The 24,413-nt window shown below is 35.5% G+C and overlaps 4 protein-coding genes across 4 annotated transcripts; 2 read left to right on the forward strand and 2 right to left on the reverse strand.

Moving 5' to 3' along the window:
* The first annotated feature begins 2,785 nt into the window (after positions 1–2,785).
* LOC105133674 (delta-1-pyrroline-5-carboxylate synthase) lies at positions 2,786–9,933 on the forward strand. The gene is made up of 20 exons (XM_011037761.1): positions 2,786–3,318; positions 3,646–3,717; positions 3,801–3,904; positions 4,266–4,368; positions 4,580–4,741; positions 4,803–5,080; positions 5,535–5,685; positions 5,850–6,014; positions 6,196–6,273; positions 6,579–6,668; positions 6,829–6,915; positions 7,033–7,119; positions 7,234–7,330; positions 7,427–7,530; positions 7,691–7,766; positions 8,375–8,525; positions 8,640–8,708; positions 8,891–8,957; positions 9,038–9,108; positions 9,505–9,933. Exons 1-20 carry the CDS (start codon positions 3,259–3,261, stop codon positions 9,590–9,592), a joined length of 2,160 nt encoding a protein of 719 aa, XP_011036063.1. The 5' UTR covers positions 2,786–3,258; the 3' UTR covers positions 9,593–9,933.
* Positions 9,934–11,987: 2,054 nt separating this feature from the next.
* On the reverse strand, positions 11,988–14,091 carry LOC105133673 (uncharacterized protein At2g39795, mitochondrial). Its single transcript, XM_011037760.1, is given in 3 exon segments — positions 11,988–12,296; positions 12,382–12,722; positions 13,703–14,091. Coding segments are annotated over 3 exon segments (780 nt in total). The 5' UTR covers positions 13,982–14,091; the 3' UTR covers positions 11,988–12,136.
* Positions 14,092–16,053: 1,962 nt separating this feature from the next.
* On the reverse strand, positions 16,054–18,198 carry LOC105133672 (uncharacterized protein At2g39795, mitochondrial-like). Its single transcript, XM_011037759.1, has 3 exons — positions 17,793–18,198; positions 16,511–16,842; positions 16,054–16,425 (listed from the first exon to the last, which is right to left on the reverse strand). The coding sequence occupies exons 1-3, from the start codon at positions 18,069–18,071 to the stop codon at positions 16,266–16,268; spliced, it is 771 nt and encodes a 256-aa protein (XP_011036061.1). The 5' UTR covers positions 18,072–18,198; the 3' UTR covers positions 16,054–16,265.
* Positions 18,199–19,699: 1,501 nt separating this feature from the next.
* Positions 19,700–23,614, forward strand: LOC105133678 (CASP-like protein 5B2). The gene is made up of 3 exons (XM_011037767.1): positions 19,700–20,231; positions 22,403–22,535; positions 23,095–23,614. The coding sequence occupies exons 1-3, from the start codon at positions 20,101–20,103 to the stop codon at positions 23,293–23,295; spliced, it is 465 nt and encodes a 154-aa protein (XP_011036069.1). The 5' UTR covers positions 19,700–20,100; the 3' UTR covers positions 23,296–23,614.
* Positions 23,615–24,413: the final 799 nt, after the last annotated feature.

Genomic DNA, 24,413 nt, shown 5'->3' on the forward strand with positions numbered 1-24,413 from the left:
TCATGCAAGTTTAATATTATTATTAATATTCAGTTATACCCAAGACTCTTGAGTATAACTTTGTAAAAAAATCTAATATTTTTAGATTTTATTTTGTTTTATATCTTTTATATAAAAATTATTAACCCGCACACGGGTCATTTAACTAGTAATTGTTAAAAAGCAAATCGAAAACTTTTAGTTGCATTGATTATGTATTGAATAGGACGGGCGTGGAAACTCGCCTCTGTTTTTTCCATTTTAGAATAATGATGTTTAAATGAGTTCACTATGCCCTCAATTTTAGCTGCTGAGCGAGTTTTGATTCTTTGATGGAAATTGTGTACGAAACACTACACGCCACGGCGCCCCCGATGGATAACTGGGTCCCGCCCGAGTCCCTGAGAGGCTGTGAAAGCTTAACGACGATGGAAGTTCTAATCCCTCGATCACGAACCCCATTCCATGATTGTTGAACCTCCTATCAATTTTTCTCACAGTTCCAGTCTCGTGGCAAAGCAAGAGCCAGTGTTGAAAAAGAGATTCACCGGCCATTGAACTTGACCTCCGTTCATTATCCCACTGTTCTGGTCTTGTAGTTAATTGCAGTTTTGGTGCCTGTATCTAAATTCTGGTCTCCGTTTTTGGCATTTCTTTCCGGGTCCTAACATTTCAATCCTTTTATATTCAAGTGTGTTGTGGATAATTTAGAGTAAATTGTTGCTATTATATTATAGCAGCAATTACTTTTTATTTAAAAATATATTGAAATAATATATTTTATATCAGCATGTTTAAACAATTTAAAAATACATGAATAAAATCTTAAACAAAAAAAAAATTATTTTTTTAAAGCTAAAAAACAAGTAAACTCTTTCTCTTCTTCAACCGATGCTAGAACAATACGCCCACAAATACACGCGCAGTAATTAAGCCCGAGATCAAGCCTGTATTGTCTTTGGAAAAAAATGAAGAAGAAGACTGTCATTGCTTGATACGGGGTTTTAAGTGTTTCCTTGATTTTTCGTTTTAAAAGTATTTTTTTAAATGATTTATTTATTTATTTTAAATTAATATTTTCAGATTATTTTAATGTATTAGTGTCAAAAATAAAAATTATTATTTTAATATATATTTTTAGCAAAACTACTTTAAAAATAACCCACGTCACCGTCTAAATACCTCTAGAAATTAAAAAATAAAATAAAATCCAGCAACTTTGCTTTAATAGATAGAACTAGACATGACGCCTGCATGGTGCCGTTAGGACGATTTTCAATACCATTTTTTTGGTAACTAAAACAAGTACTTGTAAAAAAAATTAAAGATTTCAATTCCAGAGAAAAAAATGTAATTATCCTATCAGAATTTCCATTTTTTATTTATATATTTCTTTTACAAAATATTTTATTAGCAGTTGGTTATTTCAAAACAAACTTAAAGAAATTAAAATAAATATCCTTATGAACTAAAAATCCAAATCAATTGGGAAAAATATATTTGCTTGGAAAAAATATTTTTTTTATTAATCTATTTCTTTTGATCCTGGAAGGACCATTTTTTTAATGAAAAAATATTGTTTTTCAAGTGAAAATTTATCATTCTTGCATAACAATTTTAAACCAAGAAACAAGAAATAATATTTCAATTATTTTCCAGAGACTACATCAAGGAAATAAAGGAATAATTAAATCAAATAAACAATATAAAAATCGACAATGAATAAATATATAGTTGTAACCAAACTATATAACCATAAAAGTTTAGATATTATTCAAAAAGCATGACATGATAAAATAGTTTTTCAAGTATCATTTTACTTGTTTATTTAAATGGATTTTTTTTTTAAAAAAAAAAAGATGAAGGGGGACCTTTGAGATATAACCCAAGCACATACGGGTTTTGGGTTTTCATTCGGCCTTTTGAGCCCCTGTCAAAGATTTTTTTCAAGAAATATATTGATGATGCATTGTTTAAAATAGATTTTGACAGTGGTAAGTAGTTTTAATGTGCAAAAAAAATTGTCTACCTTCAACTTTTTAACCCAAAACATAATAATAATAATAATAATAATCATATATACCTCTAAAATCTCATGTATAACCATAAAATTCATTATAACCGGTCTAGAAACTAAAAATATGTTAAATAAAAAAACCTTTTTTAGCCACAATCTACAATCTTTAATATTATTGAACATAAAAATCACTTTTTTTTAGTTTTTCTCTTGAAAATAAACTCATAAACATTAAAATTAGTATTTTTAGGTTTAGAAACTATAATGTTACTGATTGAAATGCAAATTCTTAAAAAAATACAAATAAAATAAATATGTAAGTATAGATTTTAGGAATTGATATGAAATTTTCCATGTAAATAAAATTTTTGTTTGTTTTTTTTGTTAATTTTAATTCATGTCTTTTCAAAAAAAAAAATTCCATGAATTTAAATTCTACTTCATAAAAATAATTGTTAATTCAATTTTTAGAAAATTTCTCAGAGTGTCCTGTACAAGTGAGGGCCGTGAGACGATGCAGAAAGAAGCAAATCCCAATATACAAGGCAACGTCAAGCATAGCTTACGAATATGAAAAAAAAATAAAAATGGCACCGTTTCTGTTTTATAAGCAAAGCCGTTCTCAATAAACCGTGCATCAGAACATAGTTAAGGACAGCAAGACAGTATATTTTTTAGAATTTTATTATTACAGTGTAATTGTAATTGCAATGCAATGATTTTGAGAGTAGAAAAAGGAAAAAGGAAAAAGAAAAAAGAAAAAACGGTTTAAAAAAAGACGAGGGTTGCACGAGGAGGGAAGGAACGAAAATGATAGATTTACCCTACACCAGGAAAGGGCGAACAAGCCGCAGATCTCTCTTTCAGTGTGCAAAAAAGCAGCCAAGCCGTTCGTATTAAACAAGGGAAAAATCTCGTGGCACAAGGCACAGGGCAAAGATACCATCTAATACTACGCCCCAACCCGGTAATACTTGAACGTGGCGGCCTTTCCCTGACCTCCTTTATATAAGAGCCGAAGCAATCAACCCCAACACGACACTCACGTTTTTTGTCATTTTAGGTGACTCTGTTGTATTCTATGTGCTCGAATCCCTCCATCCACCAATCTCCATCTCCATCTCCATCTCCATTTCCCTATCGACTATCGATAAATCGCCACCAGTGAAGCACCTATCATTCTCCACTGTACTCACTCTCTCTTCGCCTCATAAATATCTCCATCTGAGTTGACGCGCTCCGTGTTCCAGTTCCCTTCCAAAATGAACGGCACGGATCTTTCTCGTGGTTTTTTCAAAGACGTTAAGCGTCTCATTATCAAGGTTTTTTCCCTTCCCTTTTCTTATAGCTTTAATCTCCGTATCAACTTTGCTAATGTGTTAATAAAGCCTAATTTTTATTGTCATTAAGTAGATTTGTTTCTTGCATAAGATGTGCTGCTCACTTTGATTTTATTTATTTGATTAGATGTCATGCAGCATTTTGTTTTTATTTGTAAAGACTGAAAATTCGAATCTCAGTTGATCTTTTTTTTTTTATGATACTTTTAACTGAACAGAATTAAATGAAAAAGCCAAAAGAGGGTTGTTTGATATGATTAGTGATCGTGTTTCACATCATTTTCTGATTTTGAGATTTGGTTAATGAAGGTTGGGACCGCTGTCGTTACTCGAACTGATGGAAGATTAGCCCTTGGGAGACTAGGGGCACTTTGTGAGCAGGTAATGATTGATTGATTTTTGCTCTATCATAGTATTTCTATGCTTATTTTTCGGAAGATTAAAACGATGAGTTTTGCATGCAGATCAAAGATCTGAACTCTCTCGGATACGAAGTTATTGTGGTGACATCTGGTGCTGTTGGACTCGGTCGCCAAAGGCTTAAATATCGAAGATTAATTAACAGCAGGTTAAGTGTTTTGTGGTTTTTTTTTTTTTTTTTTTTGTGCACGGAGAATAATTGGTTTTCGTCATGGCTGGAATTGCTGCAAATGATCATGGGAGAAACTATTTGTGCATTTAGTTAGTTGATAATTGCGGCTGATGTTCTTTAGGACTCTGTAATGTAACGGCTGCCAATATTTAGGGTGGAAAATGAGAAGTTATGCCATGTACTTAACTGTAATCCAAAAGCTGATTTTACATTAGAAGTTATTTTCTGTCTTTGATCGTCTTCTTTTAGTGTTTTACTACTATCACTACTAATATTATTATCATTGATTAAATCCAGTTGAACTGGCATATATATTAATGTTTCTTGTGTACTGCAGCTTTGCCGATCTCCAAAAACCGCAAGTTGATTTTGACGGCAAGGCTTGTGCGGCTGTTGGACAAAACAATCTCATGGCTTTATATGATACATTGTTTAGTCAGGTGCTTAAGATAATATCTGTGTTTATTGTTTTTGCACCTGGATTAAATCTCAATCTGTTTCTCAATTTGCTGAGCCTCTATGGTTGTCTATATCTTTTTCAGGGATACATATGAATAAATCATAACCTTTTTAAACATGCATGCGTTTTTCCCCATTTCACTTTTGGGCTTATCTTGAAATATAATGTTGGCACTTTTTTGTTTGGTTCAGCTGGATGTCACATCAGCACAGCTTCTTGTGACTGATAGTGATTTCAGGGATAAAGGTTTTAGAAAGCAACTAGACGAGACAGTGAAATCACTATTAGCTCTGAGGGTTATTCCTATATTTAATGAGAATGATGCAGTCAGTACTCGGAGAGCTCCGTATGAGGTATGTGAGATTGAGTTTATCTCCACTCATTTTACAGTTCTGATCGGGGCAATCACTGCAGGATTCTTCTGGAATATTTTGGGATAATGACAGTTTAGCAGCTTTGCTGGCTCTGGAGCTAAAGGCTGACCTCCTTATTCTGTTGAGTGACGTAGAGGGTCTTTATAGTGGCCCTCCAAGTGACCCACAGTCGAAGCTGATCCATACATACATCAAGGAAATACATCAGGGTGAAATTACTTTCGGAGACAAGTCTAGGGTGGGTCGAGGGGGCATGCCAGCCAAAGTAAAAGCTGCTGTCAATGCAGCTTATGCTGGCATCCCTGTCGTTATAACCAGGTGAACTTTCAATTCACTGCTACATTCTCATAGCTCATACCTATATTATTACATAAAAATTGGTTCACCTGGACAATAATAACTGATTAAAAGCACGTGGCATCATTTCACAGTTAATAATATGTCCTGCTGTAAGCATAAAACAAAGTTTCAGCATAAAATAAAATTCCACTTGTACAAGAATTATTTCCTGTCTGACATTTTCTGAAGCAGTTTTAAGCTGTTATGGACTTGCTGCTTATTTTTGTTTTCATCGTCTAGGGCGTGTGGGGCAATAGACAAATAACCCTCTTTTCTTTGCTTCCTTCTTTTAAGAATGAAAGACAAAGAATGTTTTACTTGTGGAGAGTTGCTAGAATTCTGAATCCAAAATTTGAGCTTTCTACACATTTGGTACTGGTTTGAGCTAGTTTTCTTTTTCCCTTGTGAAATGATCTCTTATTCTCTTTTGAAGTGGATATGCTCCTGAAAACATAATGAAAGTCCTTCAAGGAGAGCGTGTTGGCACTCTCTTTCATCAAGATGCACATTTGTGGGTCCCGGTTAAAGAAGTGAGTGGCCGTGAGATGGCAGTTGCCGCAAGGGAAAGTTCCAGAAGGCTACAGGTAAGATGACATTTGATATTCAGCTGCTATTGTTTAAAATGCTTATGCTATTATACATGTTTTTTATTCACAAATTGAAGTAATCTTCGCATATGCTCTTAATAGCACACAGGTATGCCTTCTTTTTTAGCAGCATAATAACTTGGTAGAAACTTGTTCCACAGGCTTTGTCTTCACAAGATAGGAAAAAGATTTTGTTGGGCGTAGCTGATGCCCTAGAAGCCAATGAAAAGCTGATCAAGATTGAAAATGAAGCTGATGTCGCTGCTGCACAACAGGCTGGATTGGAGAAGTCTTTGATATCTCGGTTGGCTCTGAAGCCTGGGAAGGTAAGACAGTTATGGCTGTTTATTTATTTATGTTTTTCCTGCTACCACTTCCTGCCTTCTGGTTTCTTTCCAGTTTTATTTTCCATTTAGCATAATGATGTGGGTTGGTTTTATGTCCTTGTTTTATTTAACGGTCCCCTTTCTATTTCTTGTTTCTGAATAAAGTATTAAACCTTGACAGATTGGGAGTCTTGCGAACTCTATTCGGGTGCTTGCAAACATGGAAGACCCAATTGGTCGTGTTTTGAAGAGAACTGAGGTAAGGAAAGAGTGTTTCCCACATGTTTTATCATTTCTGCTACCTCATTTTAATTTTAATGACTTCCATTCATTTGGTATGCCAGTGGCATAGACAGAATAATTTATTGTTTTTGCTATAGATATTAATACGCAATGCATGCAACTAAATGAGACCAGCTCAACCATTCAATAAGAACTTATGAGATATGAAACTCAAAATCATGAATTAAAGTAATTTAATTAAAAATGTATTTATTGTTGCATATATAAAGATTATCTGGAATTTCATGGTTTGTGATGTTTCTATTTCTTTCATGTATTCAGCTAGCCGATGGACTCCTCTTAGAGAAAACCTCATCTCCTTTAGGCGTTCTCCTGATTGTTTTTGAGTCTCGACCAGATGCACTAGTGCAGGTATTCATTTCAGTATTTTCTTGTTTTGTTGCTTGTAGTAATCCTTTTTACATTTGTTGAGTAGATAGCTTCATTGGCAATCAGAAGTGGGAATGGACTCCTCTTAAAAGGAGTTCTTGTTTTGTTGCTTGTAGTAATCCTTTTTACATTTGTTGAGTAGATAGCTTCATTGGCAATCAGAAGTGGGAATGGACTCCTCTTAAAAGGAGGAAAGGAGGCCAAGAGGTCGAATGCAATTTTGCACAAGGTTTGGTTCTTTAAATACAGATATTTTTGGAGGATGCTGGATTGTAATAGTGCTTTTTATGTCAGATTATCAATGGGATTATGTCTGAAGTTTTCTTGTCCCTCGTTAATCATATAGGTAATCACTACAGCCATTCCAGACACCGTTGGTGGAAGACTTATTGGGCTAGTGACTTCAAGAGATGAAATTCCTGATCTGCTTAAGGTGGGTAGATCTTCTTAAAGGATGTCTGACTAGAAAAACTGTAGAGTTTAAGAATGTTCTCAAAAAAAAAAAAAAACAAACAAAAGTTATAACTCAACATTTTTTTCGCACCAGCTTGATGATGTTATCGATCTTGTGATCCCAAGAGGCAGCAATAAACTAGTTTCTCAAATCAAGTCATCCACTAAAATTCCTGTTCTTGGACATGCTGGTGAGACAGATACTTGGATCACATTTAGTACAGTGCTTGCTCTATTTTCATAATATTTCTTGTTTTGTTATCAAAGCTGTTCCTTTTGCTACTCAGATGGAATTTGTCATGTCTACGTGGATAAGTCTGCTAATATGGAAATGGCAAAGCGTGTTGTCTTAGATGCCAAAATAGATTATCCAGCAGCTTGCAATGCGATGGTACTGGTGCATTCATCTGTATTTTTTATTCTTTATTAGTTTCCATTGCAACTTTATTTATGATGTTTTCCATGGATATTATATAGAGCCTCATTTGCACATCCATTTTGCTGGTTCATAATATAGCAAGTTTTTTGGTGCCTTTCTTTTCTATATCCAGGAAACACTTCTTGTGCACCAGGATTTGGTGCAGACCGCTGGGCTTAATGAGCTTATTGTTGATCTTCACACTGAAGGTAGGAATTCCATGATAGATGTTCATTTTAGAATTGCATCATGGTTCTGTTAGAATTTTCTCATGAGGTATATGATAGCATACTGTTTTACTATAGCTAATTGATGACTTGTAGCAAAAGTTCATGGTCGTTAAATTGATCAAAGTTGGCTAATTTGAAATTCTGATAAAATAGTTGATCAAAGTTGGCTAATTTGAAATTCTGCCTGGTCAGATAAAATAATTGAAAAAATGTTGGTAACTGTTTTAATTTATACTCAAAGTTTTTAGAAATTTACAATGTAGCAAAAATAGTAGACCAGTTTTTATTGTGTGGATTTGAAGCTTAACTTTTGTTTCAGTTTTCTGAGATGATAGCATAACAAAGACTTTAAAATGTTTCCCTAAAATGGACTACATCAGCTTGTTTTAAGCTATATTCCCTGTTTCTATTATTTTCACTCCTTTGATTCCATCCATTTTACTCAAACATTGGTCTTCAAGAATGCATCTGGTCTTGAAAACTTGAATGCAACTGAAGACATGCTCGGAGACCCATTTCCCTTTGAGAATGAATAGCTGGCACAGCATACTAATTGAAGGATCTGAGGATTGGTGCTTCTTTTTCAGGTGTTACTTTATTTGGTGGACAGAGGGCATGCAAGGAGCTGAACCTTCGAGAGGCACATTCTTTACATCACGAGTACAATTCTATGGCTTGCACTGTTGAAATTGTTGATGATGTGCATGCTGCCATCAATCATATACATCAACATGGAAGGTATGTCAACGATCTTTTTCCCAACCATAATGATTTTGGCATTTCCTATCGTGCATAAACACGCAGACATGTATAGTTTATGTATTTGCTATATATTTTCCTTCTTGTTGACAGTGCGCATACTGATTGTATCATAGCAGAAGATCAGGATGTTGCTGAAGTCTTTCTATGTCAAGTTGACAGGCAAGGATTATTTACAGATTATATTTTATTCTACTATTCCTTAGCCTCGCTGATCTCCAAAAACATTCAACTTGGGACTCTCTTCCTAGTTTTTTCTAGATGATTCAATTTTCTTGCATGTATGCAAATGCATTAAAGATAGCATCCAGCTAAGTGATGTTTCTTTTTGTTTACATTTGCAGTGCTGCTGTTTTTCACAATGCAAGCACGAGATTCTGTGATGGGGCTCGATTTGGATTAGGTGCAGAGGTAAATGTCATCTCTCAATTATTCTGAGCATCATTTGAGATATTCATGCTTCTCATAGTTGATTCTTATTGGCTGAATAGGTCGGAATAAGCACAAGCAGGATTCATGCTCGAGGCCCTGTAGGTGTTGAAGGATTGTTAACAACTAAATGGTAAGGATCTGCTTATGATCATTGTCTGTAAACTTTAGGCCCCTTCCTCATCTCTTGGGTTTTTGCTGATAATATATATATATATATATATATATATATGCCTAAACTTGTCCCTTGATAAATTATTTTCCATTTAGATGAGCATCATAAGGTTGTTCTATTTTATTTAGAATAGGTGCCCGTATTTGGCAGCCATTATCTGCCTGGCATGCTCCCTGATCCTTTTTCTAGCTAGAGGCAATTACTAGAAAAATAGATATAGATAGGACTGGCTCTCTAAGGAACCAGTTGCTCGTAACTATTTTATCAGGTTCTGGTTTATTGTTATGAATAAAATGGTGGCAGGTTTCAAAATTTTCTGTTTGAAGCGTTGGCATTCTTACTGTGCTTATGCAGGATTCTTAGAGGTAATGGACAAGTGGTGAATGGTGATAAAGGGGTGATTTACACTCATAAGGATATGACCTTGCAATCAGTCGATTAGCAAGGTAGCTTTCTCACTTGAAGATGATGGTGATAGTGGACAGCACGCCTTTTGCTTTTGAGTTGCTTTTCATATTTATGCAGCCGAGTCTGTATGTTAGGCAGTTATCAGATCCATCCCAATTTTTTTCTTGGCCTGATGACCATTAGCCATTCCAGCTGGGTGTCAACATTGCTGATGCCTTCTGTACCGTAGATATTTTTATAATCTAGCAGCCTTTTATTTATGAATGCTAAGCGAGTTCGGAATCCGTATCATTTTTACCCGCGCTATAGCATTCACCAATCGCATCCATGGATCAGTTTGTTGCTTGGAGCTATGAAATAATTCTACTTTTTGGTGCTGTGCTGACACTGATTGGAATTTTGATGCTTTGTTTTTTGGGACATGGGCGGAAAAGATGAAAATATTTAAACTCATCTCACGAAAGGGTGAGGGTGAACCTTAACAAGCCCTGGTAGAGTTGCTGAAGTGAGAGCATCTTTCCCCTCGCCCGCTCTCTCCTGGAAAGGCCAATCAAGGTTTAAGGGCGTTCTTTGCTTCTCTGAGACAGCAAAGATCGCAGTCTTTTCCAGCAAAAGTCTCTTGTTTCTCGGTATAATTTCTATCATCTCTATTCCCTCAATTTTCCTATCCATCCTAGTTTTACGAGTTTGCTTATCAATTCTATTATCCATGAGGTTCCAACATTTTACTAGTACATTGACGAGGCAACCCTTTTAATTTCTGAATCATCTGAAGAGGAAGCTTGAGCAACCCTGGAACATTTGACATGACACAGCAATTTACCTCAACCCAGCACTGACTCGTTCAGAAGTTAATCTAAATGGAAAACCATCTGTTTATCATTTTCAGATTGTTGGTGTGCGATCAGCCCTGTTGATAACAACATGCAATAAACTACATCAAATCAATCCAGACCATACTTGCGAATAGCGGCATGCTAGTAAGCACCAATTATAGCATTTCAATCAACTTTTTGACGGAGTCGTGCACCTAAAAGATATAATATATGCGAGCCTAAAAGATACCTGGCATGATCCCTCTACTGAGATGGTAGGATAAGGCTTTCTCAATTAGGTTCTTAAGGATTTCCACTGGCATAACAACTGTCAATTGTCTTTGATCCACAGCATTTAGTTTAAAACTAGATTTGTTATCATCGCTACATGGTGGACCGTGCAATTCTAAATACTTAATAAAAAAATTTGAGATCTTAGTATTTATTCACATGATAATTTAAATAATATATATATACTATTAAATTCCGTGAACTCACAAACCCTCGATTATAAATGAATATATATATATATATAAAACAAAAGCGAACACGTGTTAATTTTTGAAATTGATGTTCCTCGTTATAAACTAGGAGCTAACTTTATAGAAGGTAAATTGTAAAAAATATAAAACAAAAAAAATTATAAAAAATAAGAAAATATAAGTTTAAAAAAGGGAGAAAAAAAGAAGAAGCAAACCCTCTAAACATGATATAATCTCTAAAACTTGCAAACTCATAAAAACATAAAAACTGATTTAATCAAGAAATTTAATTCCTAACTAATTTAGTTTTGAATGATGAATTAAAAAAATATATTAAAAAAACTTACAAAAGTAAAAAAGATGGCAACAAAAATAAGGAAGATAAAATTTGATAGAAAAAAAAATTTAAGAATGATGAAATTATAAAAAAATATTAAAAATAATCCCAAACAAAAAAATAACAATCAAAAAAATAAAAAACAATTTTGAAAGACTAAAAAATCATAGGGAATAAAATTAAAAAATATTTTAAATTTTATAAATGATTTAAAATTTAAAAAATAATAATTATAAAAAAACAAATCAAACATATAAAAAAATAAATTGCAACAATTGGTTTGAATTTTCAAGGTAAATAACACAAAATTCAAGATAGAAAGAAAGTTAAAAAAAAAAACATTTTTAGCATCAAGCCCAAGAAATGTTCAAAGCTCATATCACCTCATCATGATAGAGGTGCTAGGACTTTTCAAACATTATCATGGAAGATAATGTTGGGTGATTGGATAACTTTAAACACGCCATTCAAATTGTGTGAGGGTTGTTCACATGGTAAAACGTGTATTTTCTTAAAAAATATTTAATAAATACAAATTATAATAATGCTTCTAAATAACTTTAAAATTTATAAAAAAAAACTATAAAATAACAACAAAATCCTTGAGGCATAGTTATGTTGGTTTTATTTTTAAAAACATCAAAGTAATTAAACTATTCTAAAAAAATTAAAACAAAAATGCCTAAAAAAGTAGGCATTATATTAATTTATTTTGAGGATTAAATTAATGATTTTATTATTAAAAAAACAAAATAACTAATTTAATTTGTAAAATATAATTATGTCATGGTAAAAAATTTATCTTCGATCCAATATCTGCTTTAAAGATTTTATGTCCGGGAAACAATTTCATCATTACGCTATTATAATACTATACTGAATAGTTACAAGTCTTGGTGTACAGTAACTTTCGAGAACTAGTTTTTTTGTTTTGTTTTTGTTATTCATGCCTCGATGAACTGCTTAAGGTTGCTCAGCCATCCCATGTATTCTCGACTGTCTTTGTTGATCATGTACTCGTGTAAGAAATTGGAAGTGCTGGCCCTTATTCCACTGATCCCCTATTCCTTGCGAAAACCTTTCTTCAGTTTCTCATCAAAATCACTGCAGAAACGAGACACTATTGTTACATAAAAGAATAATGTAAACCATCAATCCATTGGCCGTGAACAAGTGGTAGTAAGCTTACTGGAAGTTAGGTCCATCGTAAGCCATTTGATCCTCAGAAGTCTTAGGACCTCTAACTGACATGCTGTCGATCTTTATCTCATCAGCATAAGCAACACAGTTAAACTCTAGACAAGTTCCACACTTTTTAGAGACTGTAACAACTAATGGGATACTAGATTGCAAAGGCCGCTGATTATCATCACTGCCATCATCAACATCATTATCCTCCCCAGTAACAACATCAGGCATGTGAACTTCAACTCTCACGAGTTCACCTTCATATTCTCTTGTCAGTATCACAGTTTGCTGCCCAGCATTGTCATCAATCTTGAAAGGATATTCCTTTGGAATCTCTTCGACCTACCAAAAAGACAGAGTAAAGGGAAAAGAATATAACACAAACCTGCTACATTATTAATAGCTGCAATTACTCCATAGTAAAACTTGTTTTAGAAAGGCTTCCTGACAAAATAGAACCAAGTATCCATCACTGATGACGAAAAATAAACTTTATGCACGACAAAAAGAATTCTGAATTCAACACTCCAATTTACCCTGGCATAACTTATTCTTGCTCTCAATTTCTTGAAAAGGAAATATACAGGGCCTAGGATCGATGTAGTGGTGAGTCAAGCTCTACAGACAGCAAATTGTTATGATTTAAAGTTTTAAACTCTTAAATGAGAAATTATGCACGAAAATATTACTGGTCATGTTCTCTTTTTGGTTAACAACCTGACCAAATAGTGTATCTCGCCTAAAAACTCAAGTAAAAGAACTTGAAAACCTAGATAGACATTTACTTGAAGACATTACAAGACCATTCAAATTCGATATACAGGATCTCCATAAGAATTTCTCAGAATCCTGCACGAGGCTCCAATTTCTAGTAAACAATCAAGTTTATATTTGATGAAAAATTAAAGCTCAAACTTAAGTTTCTTCTCTTCCATGACATTTCTTTGTAACCAAAAAGATTGGAAGGACAGCTTAGAGCCCTGTAGAAGTCGTTGGCAATAAAGAACAAGGAAATCAAAACTATCAATCTCTAGTGCAATGCACTATAATCTCCGCAACTCTGCACTGAATCCAGTTTTTTGTTCAATACTACGATTTTTTGCAGGCCAGGACCAATAGTAACATTCAAAAGCTGTTATTCTAAACAAATAATGATTACACAATTGGATAACGAAAAGGAATGTATATAAAATTTTTTTTTGCTCCTCAGCTCTAAAAATTGCTTCTCTAATAATAAAATGGAAACAAAAATTACATATATTTAATGAAAGAAAAACAAACGTGAACAAAACCCATAGAAAAAAGAAAAAAGAATGTCTTACACCATCATGGCCAACGGTTTCCTGCGCAACCCTGATCTCCGATTCAAGAGCTCGAAGAAGCGACTCGTTCGAATTGGGGCTCTGAGTTTCAGTAACCGTGGAGCAAAAGCGTTGCAGAAATGGAACGACAAGAGAGGGATTTTTGCAAGGGAGATTGACTTGGTGCTTCAGAACGGAGAAGAGGGCAGGGTGGTAATCTCTCTGGCCGACTCGAATGATTCGACTCGCTAGTGGAGCTACAGACGAAGCTGATTTGCGGAGAATTGCAGTGAAAGACATTTTCTTGTTGTGTTGGTAGCAGGGAGATAGCGGAGTGAGCGTTGAGGGTTTAGAGAACAAAAATGCGGGTTTTAGGGTTTTAGAGGTTTAGGTTTAAGTTTTATTTTTATTTATTTATTTATCTCTATTTTGTAAGAAGTGGTTGGAGACTTGGAGTGGATTCTCTGTCGTAAGTGACCGTTGGAGAATGTTACAGGGAATTCATTCTAATTTTTTTTTAAAGAAATATATTAAAATAATATTTTTAATATTTAAATTTTTATCCATACATTAAAATAATAATAAAATATCAAAACAAAATTTTCACAGCAATACCAAACACGCAATGAGTAACGTTCAAACAGAAATTGGTCCTTGTATTACCAGGTGAAGTTGATTGTGTCACCTCTAAGAAAACAAATGCTTAGTAAGTTCCTGCTTTCACAGCTGCTAAATTCGGACGCAGAGTAGCATCATGCTTGGTAAGTTATCTGCTTGCATACACGCAGATAATAAATGTTAACAACCCTTAATATCATAATCGAGTAAAGTATTAATCAGATATGATGGCAAAATGAGTGGCATAGAAGCTCTGCTTTCAGAAATGAGTTGTTCATTGACACGAATGTTTTTTCCTTTGCCCATGTTCTTTGTCTTAAACATGTAGTTAGATTTTGCAATTAGCTCTGGGTTGTAATGGCCATTTCGGTTCGTCAGTAGCTATTTTCAGAGGAGCAGAGTAGCTATTCAATCTAATGCCTAGCAGGTTTGATGGAAGCCTACCAAGCAGTTGAGTGCTTTCTTCATCTTCACCCATCCCCATTTCAAGGACATGCTTTTTTGATCATTCATTTTCTTCCTTTTTCTCCAACCCTGTCTCTCTGCCAGTTAAACATTCAAAACTTGCATGTTTTAGGTTAGTCATGGCTCAAATAAACGTTAATTTGCTAACAGAAGCTTACTGAAAACTGTTTGATGGTTCAGTAGTAAGAGCAGATCGCAGGCGTATTCGCTACTCAAAAACAGATCAGACTAGACCTGTAATTCTGCCCTCCTCATTTTTGTCTAGCTTTGTTTCCATCTTTAATTTAATATATATATAATGCATGTTCAATTTTCCTTTGGCGTCATCTTTGTAGTGATCGGTTCCCATAGTGATTTTTAATCCGAGACTACTGCGCATCATTTCGCAATTAAAAACATGTCGTGCTGTAAGCATAAAAGAAAGTTTTAGCATCAAACGAAGTTCCACCTGTACAAGAGTTTCCTGCCCGACATTTTCTGAAGCAGTTTTACGCTGTTATGGACTTGCTGCTTATTTTTGTTTTCATCATCTAGAACCCTCTTTCATTTGCTTCCTTCTTTTAAGAATGAAAGACAGAGAATGTTTTACTTGGAGAGTTGCTAGAATTCTGAACCCAATTTTTGAGCTTTCTACGCGTTTGGAACTGGTTCAGTTCGATCTAGTTCTCTTTTTCCCTTGTGAAATTATCTCTTAATTCTCTTTCGAAACGGATATGCTCCTGAAAACATAATGAAAGCCCTTCAAAGGAGAGCGTGTTGGTAACGGTTTCAATTGATATTCAAAGCTCTTTGAAATTTACAATGCAGCAAAAATATTTTGCGGTCCGCAGCAGCGCATTTTGGAATCCGTATCATTTTTACCCACGTCATAGCATTCACCAATCGCATCTATGGATCAATTTGTTGCCTGGCGCGATGAAACAATTTTACCTTGTGGTGTTGTCCTGACACTGATTAAATTTTTTATGCTTTGCTACTTATTACAACAGCTGAATTGAAAGCATCTTTGCCCTCGCCTCCTCTCTCCTGGAAAGGTCAACCAAGGTTCAAGGGTCGTTCTATGCTTCTGCTAGCCAATAAAGATCGCAATTTTTTAGAAGATCACTGCAAAATTTACCTGGAACATTTAACATGACACAACAATTTACCTCAAAATCCAGAACTGACTCATTTAGAAGGTAACAACAAAAATGGAAAACCACTTGTTTATCATTTTCATATTGCTGGTGTCCGATCAGCGCTGTTGATAACAATATGCAATAAACCACATCAAACCACATCAAATAATCAATCCACACCATAATTGCAAAAAGCGACATGCTAATAAGCACTAATTATAGCATTTCAATCAGCTTTTTGGCGAAGTCGTGCACCAGAAAGATACATGGCATGATCTCTCTACTGAAATTGTTGGATGATGAGGTTTTTACAATAAGCTTCTTAAAGATTTCCACTAGCATAACAATTCTCAATGTCTTTGTTCGTTGAACATGTTTAAAATTTATGCTTCAATGAACTGCTTAAGATTGCTCAACCATCCCATGTATTCTCGACTGTCCTTGTTGATCATGTACTCGTGTAAGAAATTGGTGGTGCTGGCATTTATTCCTCTGATCTCTAGATACTTGTGAAAACCTTTCTTCAGGTTCTCATCCAAATCACTGTAGAAACGAGATACAATTGTTAATTAACAGAATAATGTAAACCATCAAACCACTGGCCATGACTAAGTGGTAGTAAGCTTACTGAAAGTTAGGTCCATCAAAGGCCATTTGATCTTCAGAAGTTTCAGGAACTCCAATTGAGATGCTGTCGATTGTTATCTCATCAGCATAAGCAACACAGTTAAACTGCAGACAAGTTTTGCTCTTCTTGGAGACTGTAACAACTAATGGTATACTAGATTGCACAGGCTGCTCCTTATCATCATCAACATCGTTTTCCTCCCCGGTAACAAAATCAGGCATGTGAACTTCAACTTTCACAAGTTCACCTTCATATTCTCTTGTCAGTATCACAGTTTGCTGCCCAGCATTGTCATCAATCTTGAAAGGGAAGTCCTTTGGAATCTCTTCGACCTACAAAAAAGACAGAGTAAAGGGAAAGGATAACACAAACCTGCTACAGTATTCCTTAATAGCTGTAATTACTCCACAGTAAAATTTGTTTTACAAAAATTCCTGAAAAAATTGGACTCAGTATCCATCACTGATGAAGACAATTAGATTATGCATGGCAAAAAGAATTCTGAATTCAAAACTCCAGTTTACCCTGGAGTAACTGATTCTTGTTCTCAATTTCTTGAATAGGAAATATACAGGGCCTAGGATCGATGTAGTGGTAAGTTAGGAGCTTCAAGCTCTACAGACCGCAAATTGTTATCATTTAAAGTTATAAACTCTTAAATGAGAAATTATGCACGAAAATGCTGATGGCCATGTTCTCCTTTTGGCTAACAAACTGACCAGATAGTATATCTCGCCTAAAAACCAAGTAAAAGAACTTGAAAACCTAGATAGATATTTACTTGACGACAATACAAGACCACTCAAACTCGATATACAGTATCTCGAAGCCTGTGGGAGGCTCCAATTTCTAGTAAAACAATCAAGTTTTCATTTGATGAAAAATTAAAGCACAAACTTAAGTTATCTTCTCTTCCATGAGATTTCTTTGTAGCCAAACAGATTAGAAGTACCCCTTGGAGCACAGTACAAGTCGTTGGCAATAAAGAACAAGGAAATCAAAACTATTAATATCTAGTACAACACACTATAATCTCTGCAACTCTGCACTGAATCCAGATTTTTGTTCAATACTACGATTCAAAATCTGCTTTCCTCAACAAAATAACGATTGCACAATTGGAAAATTAAAAGGAATGTATGTAAACTTTTTTGTGCACCGCAGCTCTAAATTTAGAGTTAAAATATTTCTCTAGAAATAAGATGGAAGCAAAAAACACATATATTTAACGAAAGAAAAGCAAACGTGAAAAAAACCGAAAAGAGAAAAAAGAAAGCCTTACACGATCATCGTCATCGTTTTCCTGGGCATCCTTGATTTCCGATTCAATAACTCGAAGAAGCGATTCGGTTGAACTGGGCCTCTGAGTTTCAGTAGCCGCGGAACAATAACGTTGCAGAAATGGAACGACGAAGGAGGGACTTTTCCGAGGGAGATTGACTTGGCGTTCCAGTGCAGAGAAGAGGGCAGAGTGGTAATCTCTGTGGCCGACCCGAACGAGTCGAGACGCTAGTGGTGTTACAGCGGAAGCCGATTTGCGGAGAATTGCAGTGAAAGACATTTTCGTGTTGTGTTGATAGCGGGGAGATTGCGAAGGCAGTGTTGAGGGTTTAGACTTCAGAGAATAAAAGGGGGAATTTTAGGGTTTTGGGGGGTTTAAGTTTATTTTTATTTATTTATCTTTTTCTTTCTTTCTTTTTCTGTAAGGAGTGCTTGTCGTGGATCCCCTGCCCTAAGTCACCTTCAAGGAAAAATGTTTGCTGATGGCACATTTGGTCCCTGTGGTCTTGATTTTCTATGTGTTTGTCCCTGGCACAAAACTTCTTATAAATTATAATCCTTCTATTAGTCCTTCCATTCAACTGTATTAGTTGGTTGCCACGTGTTTGTACGTCAAGGCTCATGGAGCTATCTGTAAGTGTAAATATAACATAAACAAGCATGAAGAAAAATGCAAATAAATAGCTATTTTCATACATTAGTAAAAATTATTTGATACTTAGAACCCGTTTTGCAATGCAACTGTTGCATGTTTTACTTAAAATTATTATTTTTTGGTATTTTTATATTTTTTTGAGTGTTGATGTTAAAAATAAATTTTAAAAAATAAAAATACATATTATTTCAATATATTTTAAAATAAAAAATATTTTAACCCTATCACAGTACCAAAAATTATTTTATAAAGATGATCGAGAATACTGTAAGATGGATTTTAAGACAGTAGACAACATTTTCAATGATCTGAATGATAAAGAAAACTCTATGTTATTTTAAATTTTGAACGATTACATCTCAGGCATATACAGAGGCATTTGAGGCGTCCAGATGAACGACAACGGGCCGCCAGCTACCAGCCTTGTTGATTGAAGTTACAAGACTATTAAACACCCACAATCTACATAGAGATACCAAGTATTATTCATAAGGAGAAAAATCTAGATGAAAAAGGAGAATAAACAGTAGCTCGTGACAACGATTTAAATTTAGAATTTAGATCTATAAACACAAAACAAAAGGAACACATAATCCAGAACGAAGAAGAGGCTGAAGCTGCCACCGATGGTAGGAGCAGCAGCAGCTGCTAAATGACTGCTTCAAAAAGATTCAATCCAGTTATCATTTTGGATTAAGCCCAGCAAACCAAGCCTCACTACACCAGGGATCCACAAACTATATCAGGGTATGGGCCTAAAACCAAGATCACTCTGAATACAACCGTTTTCATAAGCTTGGTCTAGAGCAGATGTCATCTCTAAATTAATTATTATTATTTTTTTATTTATTTATGTGGGTATCCGGGAAAGCTTGCGCGCACCACGACTAATTTCCACAGCTCACTGAATGAGCAGATGTCATCTCTAAATTAATTATTTATTTTTATAATGACCAGTGTTTGTTTACTTTACTTTCATCTAAAAAAGGGAAAAAAACAAAAGTAACAAGAACTGAGGGGGTATAAGCAACTAGTTGAGAAGTAACTCACAGCTCACTGAATACCCTACAAACCCAGTATGCATATAAGATACCACAAAGATGACAGGCGTGCACGCCAAAACTCAAACTCAGGTACAGTGAAAGGAGACAAACCTCTTCTACCAGGCCAAATCTGGTTTGCAATTATTTATTTTTATAATGACCGGTGTTTGTTTACTTTACTTTCATCTAAAAAAGGGAAAAAAACAAAAGTAACAAGAACTGAGGGCACCCCATAAGCAACTAGTTGAGAAGTAACTATCAATGTTAGTATGTTTTTATTAAAAGGATAGCAAAACATTCCACTACGAGTAAAGATCCTTAACCGCAAGCCAAAATCAAAATCCGTGAAAAAGCAAATCCTGGTCCCTCGCCACCATCTCCTTTTCTATAGCTTCACGGTAAAGAACAGTAGCTCACCAGCTGTTGTTGGCTGCTGCATTCACAAGGGATATTCTTCAATCCAATCAAAAAGACCATCTAATAATCTTAATACTCACAACTATCAACAGGGCCAGAAAAATTCTCGCTCGGTTTTTTTATTTTTATTTTTTAGGAAAGGGTCTCTACTCATCGAGGGAAAGGGCAAGAAAGTTTCTTTCTTTAAGGGAGATATGAAGGAGATGTTTGGGGGTCCAGGGAAAGTGAGTGGCTTGGGATTGAGAGTAGGACAGTTTGTATTTGCAGCTGCTTCAATCGTGGTCATGGTCTCTGCTCGTGGCTTCTTTAACGCTACTGCTTTCTGGTAATTTTTCACCGGGCGTTTATCTTCTCTTTTTTTTTTATTATTATTATTATTTTCTTGCTGTTGGTCTCTCCTTATGGATCGTTATCTGCTGAACATGTATTAGTCGGGAGATTGATGATGGTCTAGCTTTCATTGGTCCACTGGAAGTGGCCCATTTCATTTGTCAAAATCAGTTATTTCTTGTGTTATTATAGTTAATGGTATTTTTAGAATGTTCAGCTCTATGTTTTCCTAAATATCTCATGAGTACTATTTTTAGAACGGTTCCCTTCTTTTAGTGATTGGGGTAAAATTTTGGCCTCTTGCTTCAACCAGAGGAGAAATTTGGTCAAAGGACCGAAGGGAGGGAGAAACATCCCCTCCACCAATTATATTAAAGTGGGTGGTTTACAGTAATTATAGTTAGTGGTGTTTTTAGCTTCATTTTTTACTAAGCTCTTGCTGAGACATTCACATAGTGAGTTTACATCATCTGAGTTTTCTGGTGATTGGAATAAAACTCTGGGGCTAGTTTCTAATTGTAACAGTCTCATAGTTAGGAAACAGTGGTGTAGTGTCTCTGCTTCAATCAACAGAGAAACTTAGAGTAGAAAGAGGGAGAACCCATGATGTTTGGGTGGAAATTCTTTTAAATGAGTAAAAAGGAATTGGCTGCCTGTAATTTGTTTCTATTGTTCAAGTCTACCAACTGGACACATAATGTTTGAACTGTGAGCATTGATCACGATTGTGGCATATAATACTGGAATCGAACCCTTGTGTCAAGGATCGTGTACCCAAATTAAGCTCTCACAACAATGGAAGAGGAGGTTGTTTTGTGTTTATACCATTCTAGAAATTCCCAAAGTATGAATAATAACTGATCCATGAGGTGCTCAATTCCTACCGTAGTCTTCAGTTACCCTCAGATTATGGAAAGATGAAGCACAAAGTACTTTTCAACTTCATGTACTTGCGTGCATGAACTTTTAAACAGCCTTTGAAAGAGGCCCCTTCCAGTAGACACCTTTTAATTACAGGAGAAAGATGGCCTTACCCTTGTGGATCTGTTGCTACACCAGGAGGGAACCCCGTGCAGTACTTGAAATGTTTTCATTTTTCATTTTGTATCACCTCTGTTAAAAGACATTTTATTTCAACCACTACAGTTATTGCCACAGGTGTAGAGTGATTGTGCCAGCCTAAAAGGTATTGCTTAAATCTTATAGAAGTCTGCTTCTAGCATTGCATCTGATCAATCCAAATGGACTCAAAATGAAGTAATTCAGCCTGGCAAGCTTAATAACTTGTGGCAACCCCTTTGTAGACCAGACAATTACATCAGGGCCATGCTATTTGATTACTTTGCATGTCACTGGGAGATATTCGTAACAATGTCCTGAGGCATCACAAAAAAGTAGGGTGAAGGTACAATGGATGAGCAAGGGAGGATAAAGATCTCTTCATCTAGCAAACCCAACCAAGCACAATTTGTAGAAACATTTTTTGGCATTTTGCCGTAGCTGATGACTGTACTTCCAAACTGAATCTCTTATGAGAACAGCATCTTGTGTTGGCTTGTTCCACTTACTTTGGACTCCAAGAACAGAAGAAACGCCTTCCCCTTATAATAGTGATGATAACTGCACCTAGAATTGCCAGCATTTCAATCAAGTCAACTGGATTTTGTTTCAACCAGTGGAGCAGTTAAAGTGGTGGTCGTTTGATGGACAGGAAATTAATATGAGTGATGTTATTGTCTGCCCTATGTCACTCTGCATTCTAGAGTTAGGAGGCAAAGGGAGACAATCCTTTTCTTTGGTTTTGTGTGCCAGTTGAGCTGGTTATTTTACTCTCCTCTCTTTAACTAACCCTGCCACAGTTTGTATGTTTTTCAAGTTGCCTAACCTTGTTGTATGTTTCCAGGAAAACACCAACATTTCATATTCATGAGCACTGTAATAATATGACTTCAAGATTCTTTTTAAAGAGTTTGGTGTGCGTGTGACTGCATTTGAATAAGTGCATGTTGGTGCAGGCATGTGTTTGAAATTTCATTGAAAGTGGTTTCAGCTGCTTATATTATGCTTCATCTCACTATTTGATGGATCTTCTGTTGTGTAGTTTTAGCAATCCATCCTTTTACATTCTCGTACTTCCACAATTTTGACTTTGTGTTTTGAATTCAGCTATTTGATTGCATCAATGGGGCTTCAACTCCTTTGGAGTTTTGGACTTGCGTGCCTTGATCTGCACGCTTTGAGATCTAAGAAAAACTTGCAGAATCCTGTCTTAGTGAGCTTATTTGTTGTTGGTGATTGGGTAACTATCTTCTCTCCCATACCTGTGTTAAATTGTAATTTTTACAGTTGTGTTTGTGGCATGGTAAGAGAGATTAAATATGACAGTTGGCACAGCTTAGCCAGATTTTCACACGCCAGTAGTATGGTTTCATAGGTCCCTTTGCGCTTGCTTTTTTTGTTCATTGCTTAGCCAATAAAAATATGAACAGCATTGGTCAATTCTTTGAAGATATGATGGTGGGAAGATTCTGAAAATATTTGCAAAATCCCCTAGTTGTTTCACTTAATATCGGAATGGCAGCAATATCCTTTTCTCTTCATCCTTCCCTTGTTTCATCGTGCTTCTCTCATTTACTTCACCCTCTTCCTCACTGTGCTGTCTTACAGACATGCAAGTTCTATGTACCCGTCTATAACAGTGTATGCTCACTTAGCTGACAGTATATGCTGTCACGGAGCTAGATTTTTTGTTCAAGTTACCATTCTCCCTGTTTTGTTTCTTATGAGATCTAGGTCTGGTGACTTCATCCTGCAGAATCGAGTAAACAATGATGTAACTTTTAGCTAAAAATTTGCAGGTGACATCTATTCTATCACTTGCTGCTGCATGTGCAGCAGCTGGAGTCACCGTGCTGTTTGCAAAAGACTTGCACTACTGCAGAGCACCATACTATTTCCCATGCAGCAGGTTCCAAATCTCCATTGCTTTGGCATTTGTCTCGTGGTTTCTCCTTGCCATATCTTCTCATGTTATGTTTTGGCTGTTGGCCGCCGTATGAATTAAGCAATAACAGCCACACAGTGTCCTTTATCTTTACTTGCCCTGTAAATATTGTTACCAGTGAAGGGAGCATCTCCATTTTTCTTGGAAATGTCAAAGGTATCCCATTTCAGCAGCATGCCTCTTTGTCCTGCTCATAGGTTCATTGCTATCTTATGTTGTAACATCTCGGTTTTTGAAGTTAGAAGTTTGAGAAAGACAGAACTCTAAAGGGAAATATCATGTCATTTCACACCATTCTCTTACCTTGTATGGATGAAAGTAAAATAGCTGGATGTTGTTGCTTCTAGTCAACGAGAAAAAAAGATTCTCGTCCCTGTTACTAAAATAGATGGATGCATGATTAGATAGGTATCCTTTGAGTAAAGAATTCTGGATGGGTCATTCCCTTGTTCGGTAAAACTTATGGCATCTTACCAATTAGGCTAATCACAATAATGGAACAAGTTTCCGAGAAATATTTAAAACCTGCGTTCCATTTTCGTGGTTTAAAAGCTTTGCAGACTCGGGAGTTGTTATGCTTGATGAGGTAACATTTCCAATATTCTATGGGACAAGTTCTTGTCTGTATATGAACGCAGTGATTAAACGTTATAGGAGTTTTCGGAGCTGTGTTTAGCAGCGCAGTCAAAACATTGATTGTCTAAAATTTAATTTTTTTAATTTAAAATTAATTGTTTTAATATTAAAAAACACTTTAAAACGCAGATAAACTCACCCACTCAATTGGCATATTTTTCAAACTGAGTGGTTCTGTAGCTATTAGATGAGCACGTCTGCTCTGTACAATTGGCTTTAAAATATAATACGTAATTTATATACCCCGTACCTGTCGAGATTTCCTTCATATCTCTGAAAGCAACAGTTCAACCAGTTACATTTCATAAAGATTTTCGGTTTGCCTATGCAACTCTGAAGTCTAAACTGAAAGCAACGATGAACGAGAGAAATCCTCTTCATGCCAGCTGCTTAAGTATTGGGAAAATGGAGGACCTACGAGGAAAATTGTTGAATTGTTTGAAGAAAATGTTAAAACTGAAAGAAAAGGCAATCTATTTACCATTTCCTGACCCCCAGATTTTATTTGTCAAACATCATTTCCCAGCTACCTTGCAC

The sequence above is a fragment of the Populus euphratica genome, unplaced genomic scaffold, assembly GCF_000495115.2.
Source record: "Populus euphratica unplaced genomic scaffold, PopEup_1.0 scaffold36.1, whole genome shotgun sequence".
Taxonomy (NCBI): Eukaryota; Viridiplantae; Streptophyta; class Magnoliopsida; order Malpighiales; family Salicaceae; genus Populus; species Populus euphratica.